At 44.4% G+C, this 26,073-nt stretch overlaps 1 protein-coding gene across 1 annotated transcript; it reads left to right on the top strand.

Annotated features, from left to right (window-relative positions):
* Positions 1-325: 325 nt before the first annotated feature.
* On the top strand, positions 326-24,055 carry LOC143981861 (uncharacterized). The gene is made up of 3 exons (XM_077480022.1): positions 326-573; positions 9,241-9,412; positions 20,524-24,055. The coding sequence occupies exon 3, from the start codon at positions 22,640-22,642 to the stop codon at positions 24,053-24,055; it is 1,416 nt and encodes a 471-aa protein (XP_077336148.1). The 5' UTR covers positions 326-573; positions 9,241-9,412; positions 20,524-22,639.
* The last annotated feature ends 2,018 nt before the right edge of the window (positions 24,056-26,073 follow it).

The raw sequence follows: 26,073 nt of genomic DNA on the forward strand, positions 1-26,073 counted from the left end.
CAGCTGTTTGTGTATCACCAAAATGCATGACACTGCGCTAATCTGACAATGGAATAATTGTCAATTGACAACAATTGTGCTCTGCGCCGATGAACTAAATCATAGTAAACATTACCAGGACCTGCCAACCTTCTGTGTGAATCAGTCTTCTGATTCTACTCATTTAAGAAGGTTGAATCAGAGCTTCGGTTCACTTGCTTGTCAGTAGACTCAGCAAGTGAACCGAAGAACCGAAGAATCGATTCATTGAATCGGTTCATTTCAGTGAGCAGTTCGAAATGAACCGATTCACTTTAAAGATCCGGACTTCCCATCACTACTGCTCTGACATCATGATGTCACATCAGATCAGCTACACACTTCTCCCGAGTCCCGCCCCTCCTGTGTGCTCCGTCCAATCCACCTCCAGCATGTCTGCCCCAAGCAGCTTCACACTTCTCTCCAGCCTCGTCCCTCCTGTGAGCTCCGTCTGTGAAGGGGAGGTGGGCGGGAATATTAAAATCAAGCAGCCGAGCCAACAGCCACACTGAGAAACTGCTGCATGAACCAGTGAGCCCCCGGAGAACATTCCAAGTGAGTGATCACTTTCACTGACCAGAGCCTGCTCCCCCCCCCTCTCTCTGACCTCTGTCACCCCTCTCTTTCTCTCTCTCTGACCCCCCCTCTCTCTCTCTCTGACCCCCCCTCTCTCTCTCTCTGACCCCCCTCTCCCTTCTCTCTCTCTCTAACCCCCCTCTCCCTTCTCTCTCTCTCTAACCCCCCTCTTTCTCTCTCTCTCTGACCCCCCCTCTCTCTCTGATCCCCCCTCTCCCTTCTCTCTCTTTGACCCCCCCTCTCCCTTCTCTCTCTCTCTGACCCCCCCTCTCTCTGACCTCTGTGACCCCTCTATCTCTCTCTGACCCCCCCTCTCTCTCTCTCTCTGATTCCCCCTCTCTCTCTGATGCCCCCTCTCTCTCTGATGCCCCCTCTCTCTCTCTCTCTCTCTGATGCCCCCTCTCTCTCTCTGATGCCCCCTCTCTCTCTCTCTCTGATGCCCCCCTCTCTCTGACGCCCATTTCTCTCTCTCCCTGACCTCTGTCACCCCTGTCTCTCCTCCCTGACCTCTCTCTGACCCCCATCTCTCTCTCTGACCCCCCTTTTCTCTATCTCCCTGTTCTCTGTCACCCCATGTCTCTCTCTGATCCTCTCTCTCTCTGACCCCCCCCTCTCTCTGACCTCTCTCTCTCTCTCTCTCTCACCCCCCTTTTCTCTCTCTCTCTCTCTGACTGACCTCTCTCTCTCTCTCTCTCTCTCTCTCTGACGCTCCTTTCTCTCTGTCACCCCCTGTCTCTCTCCCTGACCTCTCTCTGACCCCCATCTCTCTCTGACCCCCCTTTTCTCTATCTCCCTGTTCTCTCTGTCACCCCCTCTCTCTCTCTCTCTCTCTCTCTGACACCCCCTCTCTCTCTCTCTGACCTCTCTCTCTCTGACCTCTCTCTCTCTCTCTGACCTCTCTCTCTCTCTCTGACCTCTCTCTCTGACCTCTCTCTCTGACCTCTCTCTCTGACCTCTCTCTCTGACCTCTCTCTCTCTCTCTCTGACCTCTCTCTCTCTCTCTCTCTGACCTCTCTCTCTCTCTCTCTCTCTCTCTCTCTCTCTCTCTCTCTCTCTCTCTCTCTCTGACTCTCTCTCTCTCTCTCTCTCTCTCTCTGACCTCTCTCTCTCTCTCTCTCTCTCTCTCTGACCTCTCTCTCTCTCTCTCTGACCTCTCTCTCTCTCTCTCTGACCTCTCTCTCTCTCTGACCTCTCTCCTGACCCTCTCTCTCTCTCTCTCTCTCTCTGACACCCCCTTTCTTACCCCCTCTCTCTCTCTGATGCCCCCCTCTCTTTCTGTCTAACACCCCTCTCTCTCTGACTGACCCCTCTCTCTCTGATGCCCCCCTCTCTCTCTCTGACCCCCCTTTCTCTATCTCTCTGACCTCTGTCACCCCCTGTCTCTCTCCCTGACCTCTCTCTCTGACCCCCATCTCTCTCTCTAACCCCCTTTTCTCTTTCTCTATCTCCCTGTTATCTGTCACCCCATGTCTCTCTCTCTCTCTCTCTCTCTCTCACCTCTCCCCGACCCCCCCCCCTCTCTGACCCCTCTCTCTCTCTGACCCCTCTCTCTCTCTGACCCCTCTCTCTCTCTCTCTCTGACCTCTCTCTCTGCCCCCCTCTCTCTGACCCCCCTTTTTTTTCTCTCTCTGACACCCCCTTCTCTCCCTAACCTCTCTCTCTCTCTCTCTCTCTCTCTCTCTCTCTGACCTCTCTCTCTGACCCCTCTCTCTGACCCCTCTCTCTCTCTGACTGACCCCTCTCTCTCTGATGCCCCCCTCTCTCTCTCTGACCCCCCTTTCTCTATCTCTCTGACCTCTGTCACCCCCTGTCTCTCTCCCTGACCTCTCTCTCTGACCCCCATCTCTCTCTCTAACCCCCTTTTCTCTTTCTCTATCTCCCTGTTATCTGTCACCCCATGTCTCTCTCTCCCTGACCTCTCTCTCTCTCTCTCTCTCTCTCACCTCTCCCCGACCCCCCCCCTCTCTGACCCCTCTCTCTGACCCCTCTCTCTGACCCCTCTCTCTCTCTGACCCCTCTCTCTCTCTGACCCCTCTCTCTCTCTGACCCCTCTCTCTCTCTGACCCCTCTCTCTCTCTGACCCCTCTCTCTTTCTCTCTCTCTGACCCCTCTCTCTTTCTCTCTCTCTGACCCCTCTCTCTTTCTCTCTCTCTGACCCCTCTCTCTCTCTCTCTCTCTCTGACCCCTCTCTCTCTCTCTCTCTCTCTCTCTCTCTCTCTCTCTCTCTCTGACCCCTCTCTCTCTCTCTCTCTCTCTCTCTGACCCCTCTCTCTCTCTCTGACCCCTCTCTCTCTCTCTGACCCCTCTCTCTCTCTCCCTCCCTCCCTCCCTCTCGACCTCTCTCTTTCACCCCCTGTCTCTCTCTCTCCTTGCCAGCACTGGAAGTAGCTTTACTCCAGTCTATCTCCTGTTTTAACGCCTTCCTTCCCATCATCTGCCTATACATTGATGTATAACAGAATTACTTGATTAACTTTATCCAGTTAAAGTGGTATTAAAGTAAAGCAAAATATGTATTATACTGCAGCTTACCAATTCTTAGATGGGTGGCTGCATTAGTTTTGTTTTTAGGTTTTCTCTTTTATATTCACCTGGTGATCCTGCTAGTAAGTCTGTTTTTCAAATGAACGAGCTGTCTTGCAGATGTAGCAGTTAGAGGGTTGAATTAAACCATTGAACCTGGCAAACTCAGTGGAGTCGGGGGCGGAGCCAGAGGGGGGCGGCAAAATTAGGTTTCGCCTAGGGTGTCAAAAATCCTTGCACCGGCCCTGCTCACCACCCTTACCCAATGCAGTGTACATACCCTACCAGTATGCAGGCATTTTAGTAGATGGACTGGTATGGGTGAGAGCTGAGGGTACCTGCACATAGATCGAATGTATACACTGAGCTGTCCATCACAATTCACACATCTTTACACAAGAATAAGGATCTTTATTTTTACACATATGACTGTTATTTTCAGACCTCATTGGGTAGGATCCTATTAATGACAGTGTCCCCGCTGGGGCAATTTGTACCAGTGTCCCACTCAGGTGATGGGTTTCACAAAGAATAGAAAGGTGAAATGTCAATAGGGGGCATTCAGAGCCTCAATAAGATTTCTAAATGTCCACAATCTATACAAAATTGAAAAAAAAAAAACCTTTGTCTGGATATAAGTTTAGATTAGAGGTCCAATTTAACCACTTAGACCCCTTTCACACTGGGGCGTTTCTCAGGCTCTTTAGCGTTAAAAAAAGCGCATGTAAAGCTCTTGAAAGAAGCCGCAACTGCAATCCCAATGTAAAAGCCCGAGTGCTTTCACACTGAGATCCCTTTCACACTGGGGCGTTTTTCAGACGCTTTAACGTTAAAAAAAGCGCCTGAAAGAAGCCGCAACTGCAATCCCAATGTAAAAGCCCGAGTGCTTTCACACTGAGGCAGGGCGTCAAAAAAAAGTCCTGCAAGCAGCTTCTTTGCAGCGCTTTTGGAGAGGTAAATACACCGCTCCTAAAGCACCCCTTTTCATTGAAATCAATGGGAAGCGCCTGAAAAATGCCTGAAAAGCGCCTGAAAAACGTTTTTGGCAGCCGCGTTTTGTGGGCGCTTTTAACCCGTTATTTGGCCACTAGCAGGGGTTAAAAGCGCCCCAATAGCGCTCAAAAAACGCTGGTAAAGCGCTGCTAGTTTAAGCGGCTCTTTATGAGCGTTTTTCGAGCGCTGACATTGTGAAAGGGCTTCTTTCAAGTGCTTCACAGGCACTCTTTTTAACGCTAAAGCACTTGAAAAACGCCTGAAAAACGCCCGTGTGAAAGGGGTCTTAAGGACCAGGCCTCTTTTTCAGACTCGGTGTTTACATGTTTAAAACAGTTTTTTTTGCTATAAAATTACTTAGAACCCCCAAACATTTTATATATTTTTTTTCTAACACCCTAGAGAATAAAATGGCGGTCATTGCAATACTTTTTTTCACACTGTATTTGCGCAGCGGTCTTAGAAGTGCACTTTTTTTGGAAAAAAATCACTTTTTTGATTAAAAAAATAAGACAACAGTAAAATTATTGTGAAAAATAATGTTACACCGAGTAAATTAATACCCAACATGTCACGCTTCAAAATTGCGCCCGCTCGTGGAATGGCGTCAAACTTTTAGCCTCAAAAATCTCCATAAGCGACATTTAAAAAATTCTACAGGTTGCATTTTTTGCGTTACAGAGGAGGTCTAGGGCTAGAATTATTGCTTTCGCTCTGCCGATCGCGGCGATACCTCACATGTGTAGTTTGACTACCATTTTGATATGCGGGCGCTACTCATGTATGCGCTCGCTTCTGCTCGCAAGCTTGTCGGGACAGGGTGTTTTTAAAAACCTTTTTTTAAATTTTTTCTTATTTATTTTAATTGATTTTATTTATTTTTACACTGTTTTAAAAAAAATAAAATAAAAAAATGATCACTTTTATTCCTATTACAAGGAATGTAAACATCCCTTGTAATAGAAAAAAGCATGACAGTTCCTCTTAAATATGAGATCTGAGGTCAAGAAGTCCTCAGATCTCATATTTGAACCTAAATGCAATAAAAAAAAAAATGTCATTTGAAAAAATGACATTGAAAAAATATACCTTTAAGAGGTATGGGCGGAAGTGCGGAAGTGACGTTTTGACGTCGCTTCCGCCCTCCTATGGTATAGAGACGAGTGGGGGCCATCTTAGCCTCACTTGTCTCCATACCCAGCCATCAATAGGACCCGAACGCCTTCGCCGCTACTGACGGCTCCGGTAAGCGTTGGAGGGTGCGGGAGGGGGGTGGCACCTCTCCCGGCGCCGATAGCGGTGATCTCGCGGGGACCACCGTTATCGCACACATGACTGGCGCCTGAAGAGATGGATACCTCGGTTGTGGCAGCAGCTTCTGCCGTTACCGAGATATCCCTCTTCAAAAATTGGACGTACGCTGGTTGTTAAGTGATTAAGCAAACTTGTCACCTAGCAGCGTTCTCTGATAATAATGACTTTTCTATTATATTCATATTTCCATTATGTATGTATTCCCCATCGCACTGCACGGGTGTCAAAGCTTGGCTGTTGTTTGTTCCTTTCAATCAATCAGAGAAGGCTTTACTTGGGCACCTGTTGGTTATTTTCAACCAATCAGAGAAGGCTTTACTTGATTGTGGAACTATATTTCCCATGATGCATTGCAAGACTGGAAAGGGTTTAGGACTTTGAGTGAAGCATGCAGCTGGAGAGCAAGGAGGCACTGAAGGTTATCAAAATTCATTTTATTCTATAAATACAACATACAATACAATATATTACTGGCACAGAGATACATTGAGACCCGCGAGCCATCTAAAGTTGAGTTTCACCATTTATAATATGCAATATAAATATGTAAAAATAAGATACAATTGTATATGACGTCCCATACATTAGTGATAAAATAGTCACTGACTGTAAACATAAGGTAGCAGCATTGTTGGCTCAAACAACTGGATGTATAACCATGATTGTAGCATCTATAGCTCGATGCGTTTTGTGCCTAACTGTCACTCATCAGGAGCAGACGCTGTAGGGATGTCTAAAGAATTGAAAGGTGAACAGTGAGTAAACTGATCACATATGAGATGGGGAAGGGGGAATGATGGGACATTCACCCATACTTACAGGTCAACAATGAACGTGGAGTGCGGCGTTGGATGCCACGGCAAAGCTGCGGACAATTGTCTCCCACGGGAGCAGAGGTGGCAAAAACAATGGCAAAGCAATGGGGAATCCTGAAGGGTGAAGTGTGACTGGGGGAGTGGACAGCACCAAAATCCATGTATGTGCATGGTGTGTGGATAAAAACATCTGTAAATGAATAGAAAAGTGTGTATGATATATGAGCCGTATGGGAGATATTATTATATTACTGGTGAAGCAATAATCCAAATCTATTATAAGAACGTGGTAAAAGATGTGGGAAGTAAATGTAAATGTGGAATAGAATGTGAAAAAAACATGGAAAAAAAACCCCACACACTATAAAGGAAAGACCAATATTGTTGATGTGCCTGAACTTAAAGCGGAGGTCCACCCTAAAATGGACCTCCGCTCATCTGATCCCCCCCCCCCTCCGGCGCCACAATCGGCACCTTTCAGGGGGGAGGGGGGTGCAGTTACCTGGATAATCCAGGTAACTGCACCCACTTCCGGGCTAGCTGCCTGCGGAACGAGCGTAGGTTACGCCCCCGTTCCGCAAGCGCCCGCCCCCTTCAGGAAGTGCCCCGCTGCCTGCTGGGAAACACACAGCTCCCAGAGGCAGCGGGGACCGTCCGGATTGCGCCGCGCGGCTCGCGCATGCGCAGTAGGGAACCGGGAAATGAAGCCGAAAGGCTCCATTTCCTGATTCCCATACCCAAGATGGCGGCGGGACCCGGCCGCCGAGCGAGCGATCGGCTTCGGGTGCCGACATCGCGGGCGCGCTGGACAGGTAAGTGTCACTATTTAAAAGTCAGCAGCTGCAGTATTTGTAGCTGCTGGCTTTTAAAAAAAAAAAAAAAAAACGCGGAGTCCCGGTGGACTCCCGCTTTAAATGAGATGGGAGAAAAGATGAATGGAGATAAAAAACTACAAAGGCAAAAAAACGAAAAAAGCAGGGATGAAAGATGAAAATGACCTCTTAAAGCGGTAGTAAACTCGCAAATTTTTTTTTTTTTTTAAACCTGCAAAGCAAAAGGCATAATGAGCTAGTATGCACCGCATACTAGCTCATTATGAAATACTTACCTTAGAACGAGGCCCCGACATCTGGCCCGATTTCTTCCGGGTATCGCGGCTCCGGCGCTGTGAGTGGCCGGAGCCGCGATATCGTCACTCCCGCGCATGCGCACGGGAGATTTCATTCCGGCCGGCCGGCCACTGCCGGATTTTCAGGCCGAGAATCCCCCTGCGCGCATGCGCCGCTGCAGTCAGCGGCGCATACCGAGGGGAATATCTCCTAAACCGTACAGGTTTAGGAGATATTTTTTTTACCTACAGGTAAGCCTTACTATAGGCTTTCCTGTAGGTAAAAGTTAAAAATTGGAGTATACAACCACTTTAAGTGGATGTGCATGCATGTGAAATAGCCGTGTATGATAACCCAGAGAGCACCCGCCCAAACAGAGCGCGCCCGTTCAAACAGTGGACGTATGAATACTCCACTGCAACCATTGTTTGCCACCAACGTCACGCCGGCAGATATGGAGGAGAGAGGGAAGGCGTCAACCCGAGTGATAACCGCCCAGCGAATGGCACCAAACACACTTACTCATCCAAAATGCCGGATGTAAAGCCCAGGAAGCCAGTGGGAAATTTTTTTTTTTTTTATATCTTTATTTCTGCAAAAAAATGTGCCAAATAATGGTAAAACTGTATTGCTCTGGTCACAGTGTGTAAAATAAAAAAAATAAAAAAAATGTAAAGTAAATTGTAAAGTGTAATTTTTTTTATTTTTTACATACTGTCACCGCCACCCCCGTTATATAACACTGTAAAAAATAATTGTATTTTATTTTTTTAATTACTTAATTTCCCTAAAAAATGTGAAAAAAAAATGACAACCTCCAAAAACTCGCCATGCTTCTAAGGGCTGGTTCACACCACAAAAACGCATTCCAAATCCGTTCTGGACGTGTTTCTACATGCGCGTTTTTAAAGTGTTTTTGTTGGCTTTTTGATGCATTTGTGGATGCATTCCATATGCTTTTTTTTTTCTTCTTTTACTGTTTTTTTTCTTCACTGTACTGGGGTCCAGTGCATCTTTGAATGTGTTTTTGATGCGTTGCGGTGCGGTTTTGATGCGTTTTACAGCATTCCAGTACAGTCCAGTGCAGGACAAATGCAGCATGTTCTACTTTTTTTTTTCTGGAACTGTTAAGCCCTGGAACTAACCACACTGGTGTGAACTATACTATTGGAAACCATATAGCCTACTTTCCATGCGTTTTTGATGCAGAAAAAAATGCACTGGTGTGGTGTGAACTGGCCCTTATTAAATACCTGTGGTACCATGCGATCGGGTGCAGGCAAAGGCATTGCATTTGGAGTGTTATTCCGAATCTATTGACACCCACAGAAGATTGCGTACCCAGTGCGATTTGAACTCGATGATGAAAACGCGCATGGGTTTCCAATACCGCGTTCCTGTGTGAAAAAGCCATAAAGGGGAAAAAAAAAGAATTTGTGTTTGCTTTCAATTACCTTTCATTTCTTTACCTTATCATTGGTGGTCACTGGTAATTTTACCCCCCACCACACACACACACACACACACACACCCTTTTAAACAAATGATCCCATCGTCATAGGTCAGTGAGGGTGAACCTCGGCACCCCAGATGTTTTGGAACTACATTTCCCATGATGCTCCGGCACTCTGTAGTGAAGATGAGCATCATGGGAAATGTAGTTCCAAAACATCTGGGGTGCCAATGTTCGCCATCACTGTCATAGGTGGTCACTGACACTTTGAAGGTAAAGGGTTTCAAAATCTGCACAAATCATAAGAGGTCATTGGCTTTGCCTGTGGATCAGCCCTTGTTCAGTAGTTGTCTAATGACGTAGTTATAGCCAATAACTTTGTGTGATATTTAGGTAATGAGAATTTATTATTAAATTTTGTCTTTTTGTTCCCTTACAGATTTACTTGGTTGACAACTTTTTCGGATTTCAGTAATTTGAAGTTTGGTAGACGTTTGGGAAGCTATTATTCACCATCTCAAAGGATTAAAAGTTTTAAGATGCCTGGCACAGCAAGTAATATATTTTATTTCACTATTCCTGTATGACTCCCCACCCACACATACACAAAGGTAAGGGCCTCTTGACATCATCAACCTAGCAAGAACCCACAGCTGCTTTAGTTTTCATTTTTGTGTATTTTCACTATATTTTCACCTACATATTCTTTTGAAGAAGACATTTCTTGTCCCTGGGTGGCTACGTTCACCCCTCCACTGTATCTATGGAAACAGTCATTATTGCCACCCAAGCTCGAGAGGGAGGCTGTATATAAAGATTGCCACTATCCCCCCTTTTAACCACTTAAGCCCCGGACCAATTTGCAGCCAAAGGACCAGGCCCCTTTGCGGTTTTTATTTTTTGTGCTACTAAACAAAAATAGAGCGACAATTTTGAAAAAAATTCAATATTTTTTAATTTTTGCTATAATAAATATCCCCAAAAAATATATAAAAAAAATAATTTTTCCTCAGTTTAGGCCGATACGTATTCTTCTACATATTTTTGGTAAAAAAAATTGCACTTAGCGATTATTGATTGTTTGCGCAAAAGTTATAGCGTTTACAAAATAGGGGATAGTTTTATAGCATTTTTATTAATATTTTTTTTTTACTAGTAATGTCGGCGATCAGCGATTTTTATTGTGACTGCAACATTATGGCGAACACGTCGGACATTTTTGACACATTTTTGGGACCATTGTCATTTATACAGCAATCAATGCTATTTAAATGCATTGATTCTTGTGTAAATGAGACTGGCAGTGAAGGAGTTAACCACTAGGGGGGCAGTGTAGTGTTATGTATGACATTATGTGTTTTTTTTATTGTAGGGGGGCGTGGCCTGGCATGTGACGTCATTGATCGTCCTTCCCTATAAAAGGGAAGAGACGATCGATGACAGCCACACAGGGAAGCACGGGGAGAGGTTTGTTTACACAGACCTCTCCTCGTTCTTCAGCTCTGTGACCCGATCGCAGGACACCGGCAAGATCGGGTCCGCTGGTCCTGCGGCCACGGTCCCGGAGCACAGGACCGGGTCGGGAGCGCGCTCCCGACCCACGGCTGGGCACTTAAAAAGCAACGTACCAGTATGTGCTTGTGCCCAGCCGTGCCATTCTGCCAACGTGTATCAGCGTGAGGCGGTCCTTAAGTGGTTAATAGAAGATTGCCCTGTATTGTGGTTCACATCCTCCCTGCCCACATAGTAAACTAGCAGGCCAAGATTTAACAGATCCCAGGTGATGTCATGAGGGAGGGACTGAGGGAACCTCCAATACCCATTGGCTGAGGAGACTACAGTAGGTGGTGCGTACAGCCTATAGCTCACAGGCTGCTTTGCCTCCTCAGCAAATAGGTGGACAGGGTGTGCAGTCCATCACATGCATTAAATCTTCATGGTTACAGTCTTCCTGTCTTGGTGTGGGATGCAACGCCTCTAAATGTCGTTCCTGAGCAGCCTGTAATAATCCTCTCCATTGTGAGAGCTAAGGGTTTGACTCTTGATTGTGGCGCAGCCCCATTGGCATGAATGCCCAAATTTTGCATTGCGGTAACACAAACCATCGCAGCTGCGGCACATCTGAGAGGCCTCCCCAAGATGTATTGGGTTACCAACAATGGGGTATAATCCCCACCACTGACCACAGAGAAGGAGCACAATTCCTCCTAATGACACCAACGATGGGGCCCGCTTTCTTCCAATGACACAGAGGATTGGACAAAATTTCTCGTAAAGATGATGCAACGATGGGGCATTGTGTTTTCCCCCACTTATGTTGGGACCTTTTTCAGCTCCCAGTGGCCACAGTCCAGCCCCCCAAAAGTCTGATGGATAGTAAACTGACCCTTTTTATAAAGTTTAGAGAACCCTTTTCTAGACTTAGGATGAGCAGTAAAAACTCAGTTGCCTGTTTTTGCCACCCCCTGACAGCTCATGAGGGAAACAAAAGTCTTAAATAGGGCAAACGTATCCGTCTGAAAGTACTGACCTTTTTTAAAAACTAGTAGATGATCAGGCATTTTGGGCTTTATGCATTCCTGTCTCTTGTATTTATTGAGGGCCATTTCACACCACATGCAGGCCAGTGTGTTTTTTCTGCATCACAAATGCATGGAAAGTAGGTTATATGGTTTCCAATGGCATAGTTCACACCAGAGTGGAAGCAGAACTTGCTGTATTTTCCCTGCACTGGAACACGGTAAAACGCACTGGAATGCATCTGGAAATGCATCAAAAACGGACCGGGAATGCATTAACGTGGATGGATAAACTCATCAAGAAAGGATCTGGAGAACGTTTTTGTGGTGTGAACCAGGCCTTTCTCAAGATTCCTGCCCTCTATACATTTTGCACTATGTACATTGCTTGCACCTTACACCCACACTATACATAGTCTTAAGTTTAAGCCTTTCCCACTATTATCACACCTACAGGTCAACTCCTAATCTTCTATTGGGGGCCCTGCCCAGGTAAGTTGTATGGGGTCCCATGATTTCCAATGCCTGCCCTGTTTGTGGTCTATGCTGTTTTCACTCCAACTTTGAATATAATTTATACAATAAGGAGCTCAAGACTGAGTTAAGCAAGACGACTGGGAGAAGAAACTGAATATTCAGAAGTAAAATCCGTAAATTTACCATGGTCCAAATAAAATACAATCACTCTACTAATATACTGTATATTCAAGTAGATTTATGCCTAGGGGAAGAGCGATGCCGCTCTAGGAAGGGTGCCCGGAAATGTAGCTCTCCTCAGAACAGGAGCAGCAGGTGCTGGCTAAGCATAGATAATTGGATGAAGGGAAGATTCTGGACAGCCACACTCAAAATCAAATGCCTTTATTAAAAAAAAATAAAAAAAAAAAAGGTAATCAAAAAGTACAAGCCACAGCAAACCGATCACAGGAGGTGACGTGTTTCACACTTTCAAAAGTGCTTATTCATAGCGGAATAAGCACTTTTAAAAGTTTGAAACGTGTCAGTCCCTGTGATCCGTTGTTTGCTGTGGCTTAAACTTTTTGAATTATTACCTCCTTTTTAATAAAGGCATTTTGAGTGCGGCTGTCCAGAACCTTCCCTTCGTCCAATTAGATTGATGCCTACTCACTAAAGTCTCATCATTTCCAAAGTTGTTTGCACTTAATAACTGGTGATCCAGCCTTGAAGAACCTTGTTCATGTACTTTCTATAATGGGGGTGACAACGTTTTCCCCCATTTGTGCTCCTGTGTTCCATCATGTCACATATACCCTTGGCACAGACTAGTGATGCCTATATTTGCTATTGTCCAAATGTGGCCCTACAGGCATATTTGGATGATATCAGCCAGCATAACACTCCTTTGTTACATGTGGATTGGGGCAGAGAATTCCATGGCTCTCAAGTGGTAGCTTCCCGTAGGTTCAGGTCCCAATATTAGTTCATTAATAGAAGGAACTACAAGCAGCCGTGTCAACAAGTTGAGGCAGGTGGGTTAAACCACTCATTATCGTCCTATAGGTTTTGGAGACTCCACTGATCAGATCTCCCTGCTACAAATAATAAGGATTTAAAAATGTTCACTATATATACTGTATATATATATATCCAATCAGATGAAATGCGTTAAGAATTTTTCTTTCACATGATTGGATAATTGCAGTAAAACTTTGGTGCACTTTATTGTGCAAACATTCATAAATCCTTTAGTGTATTAGCTTCACTGGGTCTGCTCCTGCACATGTCCATGAATCCACAGTTTGATACTAAACAGAAGGTGACCATAAAGCCCCATACACACGGTCGGACTTGTACAAACTTTTCCGTGGACTTTTGTACAAAGTGTGTTGTCCACAAGTTTGTATTGCATACACACGGTCGGACTTTTTGACAACAAACACGAACGTAATGACGTCACAACGTACTGACGCCGCTTCAAAAGAGGACGTTCAATGACTCCAGCGCCACCTTTGGTCAACTTCTGTATTGTAGTCTGATCGTTTGCAATGGTTCTGAGCATGCGTGTTTGTACCTTGTACAAAAGTCCGATGCTTTTGCGTACACACGGTAGGACTTTGCTCCATCGGACTTCTGTTGTCAAAAAGTTTGTCCATTCGCAGAGCCAACAAAAGTCCGATGAAAACAGAAAAAGTTTGTCCGATGGAGCGTACACACAGTCGGATGTTGCTCCAAAACAGCTAATTTGCATGTTTGTTGTCAAAAAGTCCGACCGTGTGTACGGGCCTTTAGAGTGCCCCTTACATCAGGTGTCCATATGAGAGTACCCCCTTCTACCTAAGGTGTGCCCATCAGAGTGCCCCACTATATCAGGTATCCACATCAGAGTGCCCTGCTATATCCAGTGTCCCCATCAGAGTGCCATGCTACATCTGGTGTCCCCATCAGAGTGCCACGCTATATGCGATGTCCCCATCAGAGTGCCCCTCTATATCCGGTGTCCCCATCAGAGCGCCCCTCTATATCCGGTGTCCCCACCTGCTTTATCAGGTGTTTCCTTTAGAGTGCCCCCTCTATCAGGTGTCTCCAATAGAATACCCCCCTCTATATCAGGTGTTCCCATCAAGGGGCCCCCTTACATCAGGTTTTCTGATCGGGGGGGCCCTTACACCAGGTGTCTCAATCAGGTGTCCCCAATACAGTACCCCCCTTACATCAGGTGTCCCCATCAGAGAGCCCCATTACATCAAGTGACCCCAATACAGTACCCCCTTACATCAGGTGCCCCCCCCATTAGCGTGCCCCCTTATATAAGGTATCTACATAAGGGTGCCCCCATACATCAGGTCCCCATCAGAGTATCCCCTTACATCAGGTTTCCCCATAAGAGTACTGTCTAACATCAGGTGTTCCCATCAGAGTAACCTCCTCCAATCAGGGCCCCCCTTACATTAAGTGTCCCCATCAGAGTACCCCCTTATATCAGATGTCCCAATCAGGTGGCCCCCTTACATCAAGCGTTCCAATCAGAGTGCCCCTTCTATCAGATGTCCCAATCAGGGGGCCCCCTTACATCAAACATTCCAATCACAGTACCTCCCTTAGATCAGGTGTCCCCAATTAGAGTACCCCCTTACTCAAAATCTTCCCATCAGAGTACACCCCTTACATTAGGTGCCCCCATCAGAGTGTCCATTACATCAGGTATCCCCAACAAAGTAGCCCCTTACATCGAGTGTTCCCATCAGTGGGCCCCCTTACATCAAATGTCCCCATTAGAGTGCCCTTTATATCAAATTTCCCATTCCCTTACTTTAGAAGAGTCAATCCCCTGACACAGAATCCCCTGGCACATCAGATCAATGCAGACTCAACTAAATCACACGCAGGAAAAAGTGCCTTGCCCACACCATAATGCTGCGTTATGGCGTGTTGTGTAAATGCAGACTGTGTGCTTTTGTATGCAGCGCAACTCACAGCACCACAACTGCAATGCACAGAGATGAATGACGTGCCATTTTGTACCACTTCAATAGAGGATAAAAACTATACCATGCAATGGGGTTGATTTACTAAAGACAAATCCACTTTGCACTACAAGTGCACTTGGAAATGCAGTCACTGTAGATCTGAGGGGAAGATCTGAAATGAGGGGAAGCTCTGCTGATTTTATCATCCAAAAATGCTGTTTTTTATTTTCCTTGCTTGTCCCCCTCAGATTTACAGCAACTTTACTTCCAAGTGCATGTGTAGTGCAAAGTGGATTTACCTTTAGTAAATAAACCTCACTATGTTGTGGCATCACTACTCACCACCCTTACCCAATGCAGTGTACATACCCTACCAGTATGCAGGCATTTTAGTAGATGGACTGGTGTGGGTGAGAGCTGAGGGTACCTGCACATAGATCGAATGTATACACTGAGCTGTCCATCACAATTCACACATCTTTACACAAGAATAAGGATCTTTATTTTTACACATATGACTGTTATTTTCAGACCTCATTAGGTAGGATCCTATTAATGACAGTGTCCCCGCTGGGGCAATTTGTACCAGTGTCCCACTCAGGTGATGGGTTTCACAAAGAATAGAAAGGTGAAATGTCAATAGGGGGCATTCAGAGCCTCAATAAGATTTCTAAATGTCCACAATCTATACAAAATTGAAAAAAAAAAACCTTTGTCTGGATATAAGTTTAGATTGGAGGTCCAATTTAACCACTTAGACCCCTTTCACACTGGGGCGTTTTTCAGGCGCTTTAGCGTTAAAAAAAGCGCATGTAAAGCGCTTGAAAGAAGCCGCAACTGCAATCCCAATGTAAAAGCCCGAGTGCTTTCACACTGAGATCCCTTTCACACTGGGGCATTTTTCAGACGCTTTAACGTTAAAAAAAGCGCCTGAAAGAAGCCGCAACTGCAATCCCAATGTAAAAACCCAAGTGCTTTCACACTGAGGCAGGGCGTAAAAAAAAAGTCCTGCAAGCAGCTTCTTTGCAGCGCTTTTGGAGAGGTGAATACACCGCTCCTAAAGTGCCCCTTTTCATTGAAATCAATGGGAAGCACCTGAAAAACGCCTGAAAAGCGCCTGAAAAACGCTTTTGGCAGCCGTGTTTTGTGGGCGCTTTTAACCCGTTGTTTGGCCACTAGCAGGGGTTAAAAGCGCCCCAATAGCGCTCGAAAAATGCTGGTAAAGCGCTGCTAGTTAAAGCGGCTCTTTATGAGCGTTTTTCGAGCGCTGACATTGTGAAAGGGCTTCTTTCAAGTGCTTCACAGGCACTTTTTTTAACGCTAAAGCGCTTGAAAAACGCCTAAAAAAACGCCCGTGTGAAAGGGGTCTTAAGGACCAGGCCTCTTTTTCACACTCGGTGTTTACATGTTTAAAAACGTTTTTTTTGCTAGAAAATTACTTAGAACCCCCAAACATTTTATATATTTTTTTTCTAACACCCTAGAGAATAAAATGGCGGTCATTGCAATACTTTTTTTCACACTGTATTTGCGCAGCGGTCTTAGAAATGCACTTTTTTTGGAAAAAAAATCACTTTTTTGAATAAAAAAATCAGACAACAGTAAAATTAGCCCAATTTTTTTTTTATATTGTGAAAGATAATGTTACACCGAGTAAATTGATACCCAACATGTCACGCTTCAAAATTGCGCCCGCTCGTGAAATGGCGTCAAACTTTTAGCCTCAAAAATCTCCATAAGCGACATTTTAAAAATTCTACAGGTTGCATTTTTTGCGTTACAGAGGAGGTCTAGGGCTAGAATTATTGCTTTTGCTCTGCCGATCGCGGCGATATCTGACATGTGTGGTTTGACTACCATTTTGATATGCGGGCGCTACTCATGTATGCGCTCGCTTCTCCTCCCAAGCTCGTCGGGACAGGGTGTTTTTAAAAAACTTTTTTTTTATTTTTTCTTATTTATTTTAATTGATTTTATTTATATTTACACTGTTTTAAAAAAAAATTAAAAATTGATCACTTTTTTCCTATTACAAGGAATGTAAACATCCCTTGTAATAGAAAAAAAGCATGACAGTTCCTCTTAAATATGAGATCTGGGGTCAAAAAGTCCTCAGATCTCATATTTGAACCTAAATGCAATAAAAAAAAATGTCATTTGAAAAAATGACATTGAAAAAATATACCTTTAAGAGATATGGGCGGAAGTGACATTTTGACGTCGCTTCCGCCCTCCTATGGTATAGAGACGAGTGGGGGCCATCTTAGCCTCACTCGTCTCCATACCCAGCCATCAATAGGACCCGATCGCCTTCGCCGCTACTGATGGCTCCGGTAAGCGGTGGAGGGCACGGGAGGGGGTTGGCACCTTTCCCGCCGCCGATAGCGGTGATCTCGTGGCGAACCCGCCGCAGAGACGACCGTTATCGCACACATGACTGGCGCCTGAAGAGATGGATACCTCGGTTGTGGCAGCAGCTGCTGCCGTTACCGAGATATCCCTCTTCAAAAAATGGACGTACATCGGCCTGCGCTGGTTGTTAAGTGGTTAAGCAAACTTGCCACCTAGCAGCGTTCTCTGATAATAATGACTTTTCTATTATATTCATATTTCCATTATGTATGTATTCCTCATCACACTGCATGGGTGTCAAAGCTTGGCCGTTGTTTGTTCCTTTCAACCAATCAGAGAAGGCTTTACTTGGGCACCTGTTGGTTATTTTCAACCAATCAGAGAAGGCTTTACTTGATTGTGGAACTATATTTCCCATGATGCATTGCAAGACTGGAAAGGGTTTAGGACTTTGAGTGAAGCATGCAGCTGGAGAGCAAGGAGGCACTGAAGGTTATCAAAATTCATTTTATTCCATAAATACAACATACAATACAATATATTACTGGCACAGAGATACATTGAGACCCGCGAGCCATCTAAAGTTTGATTTGCATAATTTATAATATGCGATATAAATATGTAAAAATAAGATACAATTGTATATGACGTCCCATACATTAGTGATAAAATAGTCACTGACTGTAAACATAAGGTAGCAGCATTGTTGGCTTAAACAACTGGATGTATAACCATGATTGTAGCATCTATAGCTCGATGCGTTTTGTGCCTAACTGTCACTCATCAGGAGCAGACGCTGTAGGGATGTCTAAAGAATTGAAAGGTGAACAGTGAGTAAACTGAACACATATGAGATGGGGAAGGGGGAATGATGGAACATTCACCCATACTTACAGGTCAACAATGAACGTGGAGTGCGGCGTTGGATGCCACGGCGAAGCGGCGGACAATTGTCTCCCACGGGAGCAGAGGTGGCAAAAACAATGGAAAAGCAATGGGGAATCCTGAAGGGTGAAGTGTGACTGGGGGAGTGGAGCCCACCAAAATCCATGTATGTGCATGGTGTGTGAATGAAAACATCTGTAAATGAATAGAAAAGTGTGTATGAATATATGAGCAGTATGTGAGATATTATTATATTACTGGTGAAGCAATAATCCAAATCTATTATAAGAACGTGGTAAAAGATGTGGGAAGTACGTAAATGTGGAATAGAATGTGAAAAAAACATGAAAAAAATACACACACTATAAAGGAAAGACCAATATTGTTGATGTGCCTGAACTTAAATGAGATGGGTGAAAAGATGAACGGAGATAAAAAAACTACAAAGGCAAAAAAACTAAAAAAGCAGAGATGAAAGATGAAAATGACCTCTTAAGTGGATGTGCATGTATGTGAAATAGCCGTGCATTATAACCCAGAGAGCACCCGCCCAAACAGAGCGCGCCCGTTCAAACAGTGGAAGTATGAATACTCCACTGCAGCCATTGTTTGCCACCAACGTCACGCTGGCAGATATGGGAGAGAGGGAAGGTGTCAACCCGAGTGATAACCGCCCAGCCAGTGGCGTAACTAGAACCTTCAGGGCCCCGATGCAAGAAACCATGAAGGGCCCCCCTGAACCCCAGCCAGGGCCCTTCCCTCAGAGTCCGGCAGTGGAACTCCAGGGCGTGGTCACAAGTATGACCTTTGTGAGCCCTGTAGCTCCACCACTAGTATCAGTAGTTTTTTTTTTTTTACGTTTTTAGGTGCCCCATTGGGCGATTGTCCCTAGGCAGAATTGGGTCCCTGTCCCCAGAAGAGATGAGGTCCTTTTCTCCAGGGCAGATGAAGTTACTGCCCCCAGGTGAGAAGGGGTCCCTGTCCCCAGGGGGATATGGAGGGGTATGTAATAGTGTGTGCTAGCTTCCTATGCTACTGCCGGCCATATGTAGAGGGGGCTGCATGGGCCCCCTGCATCACAGGGCCCAGTTGCGGTCGCGACTGCTGCACCCCCTATAGTTACGCCCCTGCGCCCAGAGAATGGTGCCAAACACACTCACTCATCCAGAACGCCGGATGTAAAGCCCAGGAAGCCAGTGGGAAATTGTGATTTTTTTTTTTTATATATATCTTTATTTCTGCAAAAAAAATGTGCCAAATAATGGTAAAACTGTATTGCTCTGATCACAGTGTGTAAAAAAAAAAAAAAAAGTAAAGTAAATTGTAAAATTGTAAAGTGTCATCTTTTTTTACTTTTTACATACTGTCACAGCCACCCCCGTTATATAACAATGTAAAAAAATAATTGCATTTTATTTTTTTAATTACTTAATTTCCCTAAAAAATGTGAAAAAAAAATGACAACCTCCAAAAACTCGCCATGCTTCTAAGGGCTGGTTCACACCACAAAAACGCATTCCAAATCCGTTCTGGACGTGTTTCTACATGCACGTTTTTAAAGTGTTTTTGTTGGCTTTTTGATGCATTTGTGGATGCATTCCATATGCTTTTTTTTTTCTTCTTTTACTGTTTTTTTTCTTCACTGTACTGGGGTCCAGTGCATCTTTGAATGTGTTTTTGATGCGTTGCGGTGCGGTTTTGATGCGTTTTACAGCATTCCAGTACAGTCCAGTGCAGGACAAATGCAGCATGTTCTACTTTTTTTTTTCTGGAACTGTTAAGCCCTGGAACTAACCACACTGGTGTGAACTATACTATTGGAAACCATATAGCCTACTTTCCATGCGTTTTTGATGCAGAAAAAAATGCACTGGTGTGGTGTGAACTGGCCCTTATTAAATACCTGTGGTACCATGCGATCGGGTGCAGGCAAAGGCATTGCATTTGGAGTGTTATTCCGAATCTATTGACACCCACAGAAGATTGCGTACCCAGTGCGATTTGAACTCGATGATGAAAACGCGCATGGGTTTCCAATACCGCGTTCCTGTGTGAAAAAGCCATAAAGGGGAAAAAAAAAGAATTTGTGTTTGCTTTCAATTACCTTTCATTTCTTTACCTTATCATTGTTGGTCACTGGTAATTTTACCCCCCACCACACACACACACACACACACCCTTTTAAACAAATGATCCCATCGTCATAGGTCAGTGAGGGTGAACCTCGGCACCCCAGATGTTTTGGAACTACATTTCCCATGATGCTCCGGCACTCTGTAGTGAAGATGAGCATCATGGGAAATGTAGTTCCAAAACATCTGGGGTGCCAATGTTCGCCATCACTGTCATAGGTGGTCACTGACACTTTGAAGGTAAAGGGTTTCAAAATCTGCACAAATCATAAGAGGTCATTGGCTTTGCCTGTGGATCAGCCCTTGTTCAGTAGTTGTCTAATGACGTAGTTATAGCCAATAACTTTGTGTGATATTTAGGTAATGAGAATTTATTATTAAATTTTGTCTTTTTGTTCCCTTACAGATTTACTTGGTTGACAACTTTTTCGGATTTCAGTAATTTGAAGTTTGGTAGACGTTTGGGAAGCTATTATTCACCATCTCAAAGGATTAAAAGTTTTAAGATGCCTGGCACAGCAAGTAATATATTTTATTTCACTATTCCTGTATGACTCCCCACCCACACATACACAAAGGTAAGGGCCTCTTGACATCATCAACCTAGCAAGAACCCACAGCTGCTTTAGTTTTCATTTTTGTGTATTTTCACTATATTTTCACCTACATATTCTTTTGAAGAAGACATTTCTTGTCCCTGGGTGGCTACGTTCACCCCTCCACTGTATCTATGGAAACAGTCATTATTGCCACCCAAGCTCGAGAGGGAGGCTGTATATAAAGATTGCCACTATCCCCCCTTTTAACCACTTAAGCCCCGGACCAATTTGCAGCCAAAGGACCAGGCCCCTTTGCGGTTTTTATTTTTTGTGCTACTAAACAAAAATAGAGCGACAATTTTGAAAAAAATTCAATATTTTTTAATTTTTGCTATAATAAATATCCCCAAAAAATATATAAAAAAAATAATTTTTCCTCAGTTTAGGCCGATACGTATTCTTCTACATATTTTTGGTAAAAAAAAATTGCACTTCGCGATTATTGATTGTTTGCGCAAAAGTTATAGAGTTTACAAAATAGGGGATAGTTTTATAGCATTTTTATTAATATTTTTTTTTTACTAGTAATGGCGGCGATCAGCGATTTTTATTGTGACTGCAACATTATGGCGAACACGTCGGACATTTTTGACACATTTTTGGGACCATTGTCATTTATACAGCAATCAATGCTATTTAAATGCATTGATTCTTGTGTAAATGACACTGGCAGTGAAGGAGTTAACCACTAGGGGGGCAGTGTAGTGTTATGTATGACATTATGTGTTTTTTTTATTGTAGGGGGGTGTGAGGATCAAGGTATAAGAAACCAAGATGGTTGACAGTATGTTTCACTAAATGCTTATCTCGTCTGTTTTATTTTCAGTAACTTAAAGACACATCATCCTTAAGTCCGGATGGGTGCAGTCACGTACACATAAGAGGAAACCATGTCGTAAGGGTCATCTGCCACATCAACTCTAAAAGCAGAAGACACTTAGAAATTGCCTTTTATGGAAGTTGTTTTGTTTCAACATTTTTAACGCCTGTCTTTTTTAGTGTATAAAAAGAGCTGTGTTAATAAAGGACCTCAGAGTTGGGTGCGACTTTCTGAGCAGATATACTGAGAACTTCTTTCCGTGTCTCATTGCTTAGATAAGAACTCTAATAACAATTGGGAAACGGTAACATAACTTGATGAATAGGTGACTTGCAGTAGTCACACCTAACATTTTTGGCGCACGAACAGGGACTTCGCTAAAGAAACTACAAGAGGCGAACGAACATAAGGACGGAACGAAGAGGTCGGGCACATCAGGAACCACAGACAAAACCTGCGCAGGTAAGAAAAGCTTTATTTTCTTATAAACTCTGTGCTTCTTAGATTTGTGCCCACCCGATCTGTCTGTATTGTTCTTCAGGTAATACCAACCTCTGTAGTAAGCGAGTCTTGAATTTAATATTTGACTTATGTTACCGTTGTTTCTTGTCTGTCTCCTTGTCATCTGTCTGTTGTGACTGAGATAAGCCCTGTTTGTATGGTGTGAATTGAAACATATATCATCCCAATGAGTAACGGAATGCGCCCTTAACTCGTAAGAGTACTTGGGGGTCCGACACTTAAGTTTGATATACGCTTTTTGATTCATGAGCCTAAAAACGGGTTGAAAGTATAAGTCCTGACTGCCTCAATAAAGCAGGAATAAGAAACGATTGCTGAGAAATTCCATGTTAAAGGGAAGGGAATAAGGTCTCCACAAAGTCCCGGAGATCTAGTCATATGTGTTTGGCCACCTACAAGTGATGATTGTGATTATTGTTTCTGTTGTATTAGTAGTCGCATTTATCTGGTTGGGGTGTAAAAGTAGTTCGGTTTCAGAATAAGTACCCCAGACAAAGTTTTAGTATTTTGGCACCCTAGGAGGAGAAGGCAACGAGACACTTAGTAAGTGATCCAAACGCCACCTAGGCAGGACTGTCAAAATGGGCCAGACACATGGTAAACCCCAGGAGGAATCTCAGAAATGTTATGCTGTTAAAGACATAATTACAATGTTGTATGGGAAGGACAAGGCACAGGGCACGAATAGGGTTCTCAAGAAATTTGGAATGGATGGAGAAAATGGGCTAAGTGTAGAAGGTTGGGAGAATATAAAGAGAGACAGACAGGGAGAGTTCCTGCAGAACAGATGGGTATCACAAATACAATGTTTAATTAAGGTTTCCAACAGGGCTAAAGAGGAGGGATGGAAGTATTGTCATGAACAGGGTGGATGGGACATGAAGGTCCGACGCAAGAGTCTCCCTTCTGCTCCCGAGGATGGAGTAAAAACGGGAGGTACTCCACCTCCTTATACCACTACCACACCGGGTAACGAAAGACCAAAACTTTATCCTTCCTTAAGAGGAAGAGGATGGGTATGCCGAGTATGCGGTACCCAAAATACAGACTGGGCACAGGAATGTGTACATTGCGGAGCTCAAAGACCAGAGTCCGTAGCTCCAGTCCACAGTCGGACTAGGGTAATACAAGTAAATAATCCAAATGCGGGTCAAGCAGGACAGCCACCTACAGTGACTCAACAAGTCGTTCTGAGGACATGGACACCTTGGTCGGCTGACACTCTTATGGCATTAATACAGAATGCTCCTGATCCCGTAGCAAAACCTGCCGCATTCTGTAGATTCGTGACACAATTACTAGACACACATGAAGCAGCTTGGCAAGATGGGGAAGATTTGTGTAGACATAAAATGACACTAACAATGTTTAATCAATTTATGAATGAAATTGCTCCACATAGACCACAAGGGGATCCAGCGGCAAATCCACCAGGAGTACACCCCCGTCATATAGACTCTAGACCCCTGTTTATTAATCAGTTACGAGAATTTTGCCAAAGGAAACAGCAGGAAAGGGGTTCGACAGCGCCCATAAAACAGGCCCCAGGTCAGACTGTTACAGAATTTTACCTCAACATGGAAAGCATGATGGCTGACGAAGGTCTAGATTTAGCCTTACCCGTCACCATTAGGGCTTTCAATCGGCAGTTTATGGAAGGACTAGTACCCCAAATAGGTGACAAACTGAAGGCATATACTCCCGAATGGAGAGCCATACGGGACAGAGGAACATTGTTGCAGAAAGCACAAGGCATAGAGGCTGATTTAGCAGAAACTAAACCCAGAAGGACACCGGGAGTTAACACTGTTGCCCGGGTCAATGAAGGAGGGAATTCCTCCCGTAAACCTCTTACCTGTTATTACTGCAACAAGGTGGGACATATAAAAAGAGACTGTAGGAAAAGAATAAAAGACGAACAGGAAGGAAACACGGACAGAGACACGAGGGACAACAGACAGAGGCGTACCAACGATAGGGACGATCCGACCGCATGACTTGCCCCAGTCCTAGCTGAATCAGAGAATAAAATGCTCCACATGTTGATGAAGGTGGAAGGTAAACATATTCCTTGTTTAGTTGACACAGGAGCATCACGCAGCTTATTATCTGATTCAGTAGTCCCTCCACACATGACCTCCCGTGACACCATACCCATAAGTGGTTATGACGGTCTTTTGTCCGATGCCCCACTGACTAAACCTTTAAAAGTAAAAATAGGGAATCACATGTTTTTGTCACGCTTTTTGATTTCCAGAGGAGCCCCTACTAATTTATTAGGAGCAGATATTCTTCAGAAAATAGGAGCAAACATTACTTATCATCCAGATGGTATGGTCACCCTAGCAATAGGAGATGACCCAGAGGGTATAGAAATCTGTAATAAAATACAATGTTTGGAAGAAGAGCCAGAACCGTCCAATACACCCTCGCCGGAAATAGATCAAATTCTGTCTAGCCTTCCGGAAGGGCTATGGGAAACACATCCAGCAGACGTTGGGCTTTTGCCCATACCCCCGGTTACTCTACATCTGATTCCAGGAGCAGTTCTCCCCCAGCAGAAACAGTACCCACTCAGTGCGCCCCAGGAAGCAGCTATAGAACTACAAGTGGAGGCTCTACTCAAAAGTGGAGCATTAAAAGAAATACAGTCACCAGCCAATACCCCATTGTATCCAGTCAAGAAAAAGACATTGGGGGATGGCCCAGTAAAGTATAGAATGGTACAAGACCTAAGGGCGGTAAACAAAATATTGGCCCCAATAACGCCACTAGTACCAAACCCGCATACTTTACTTTCAGAAGTACCATCAGATAGCTCCTCATTTACTGTTATAGACTTGGCTAATGCTTTCTTTTCTGTACCCCTGGCGGAGGAATGTCAACCGTGGTTTGCGTTCCGTCTCAAAAACCGCCAGTTGACCTGGACACGCCTACCGCAAGGGATGGCGCATTCGCCAACTCTATACTCGCAAGCCCTACAGACAGTGTTGGGGGAATGGCAACCACCTGACACTTGTGTATTGTTGCAATATGTAGATGACCTATTGTTATGTTGTCCGGATAACGATACTTGTTTAAAAGCCACTCTATCATTGTTACAATTCCTGGCTGAAAAAGGGTGCAAAGTGAATAGAACTAAGTTACAGGTATGCCAGAAAAAGGTTGTCTTTTTGGGCCACTGTATATCCCAGGGTACCCGACACCTCACTGAAGAACGAGTCCAGGCCATAAGACAAATGAATGTCCCACGCAACTTTAAGCAACTTCGTATGTTTCTGGGAATAGTATCATATTGTAGACAATGGATACCACATGCCAGTTCTCTGATGCAGCCATTATATGATTGCTTGAAAATAGTACCCTATGTACTCACAGAAGCAGGTCATAAGTCTTTTAGCACCTTAAGAAAGTTACTAATTTCGGCACCTGCGATCGGGATCCCTGACTATACCAAAACATTTCATTTGTACATTGCTGAAATCACGGGACACGCAACAGGGGTGTTGACACAACAACACATCAAACAAAGGCCGGTAGCATATTTCTCAGCGGCTCTCGATCCTGTCTCTAGAGGATCACCGTCCTGTGTACGAGCAGTCGCAGCAGTGTCAATTATCATTGACAAATCCTCAGAAATTGTCTTAGACAATCCTGTAGTGGTACATACCACACATGACATACACGCCATCTTGTCACAAGTTCAGCCAAAACACATATCAATGGCGAGGCAGCTGCGTCTGCAATGCACCTTGCTCCTACCTCCCAATGTTACCTTCCAGCGATGCACTTCCTTTAACTTAGCACAACTTCTACCCTTACAGACAGATTTGACAGGGGGGAGTAATGGTGAAGGCACAGCACAAGAAACTCAGGATTCTGACACACTTTCATTTCATGACATAACATCTGATGAACACGATTGTTTTCAACTTATGGAACAAGAGACCACGGGGTTCCCACATGTCACAGACACACCCATTGCAAATGCAGAACACACACTGTACATAGATGG

Source organism: Lithobates pipiens, unplaced genomic scaffold (assembly GCF_037356315.1).
Source record: "Lithobates pipiens isolate NorthernLeopardFrog02 unplaced genomic scaffold, aLitPip1_a1.2 Scaffold_16, whole genome shotgun sequence".
Lineage (NCBI taxonomy): Eukaryota > Metazoa > Chordata > Amphibia > Anura > Ranidae > Lithobates > Lithobates pipiens.

What these genes read in the sequence shown, in the direction of transcription:
- LOC143981861 (XM_077480022.1), top strand. Translation starts at nt 22,640, where the DNA reads ATGGGCCAGACACATGGTAAACCCCAGGAGGAATCTCAGAAATGTTAT.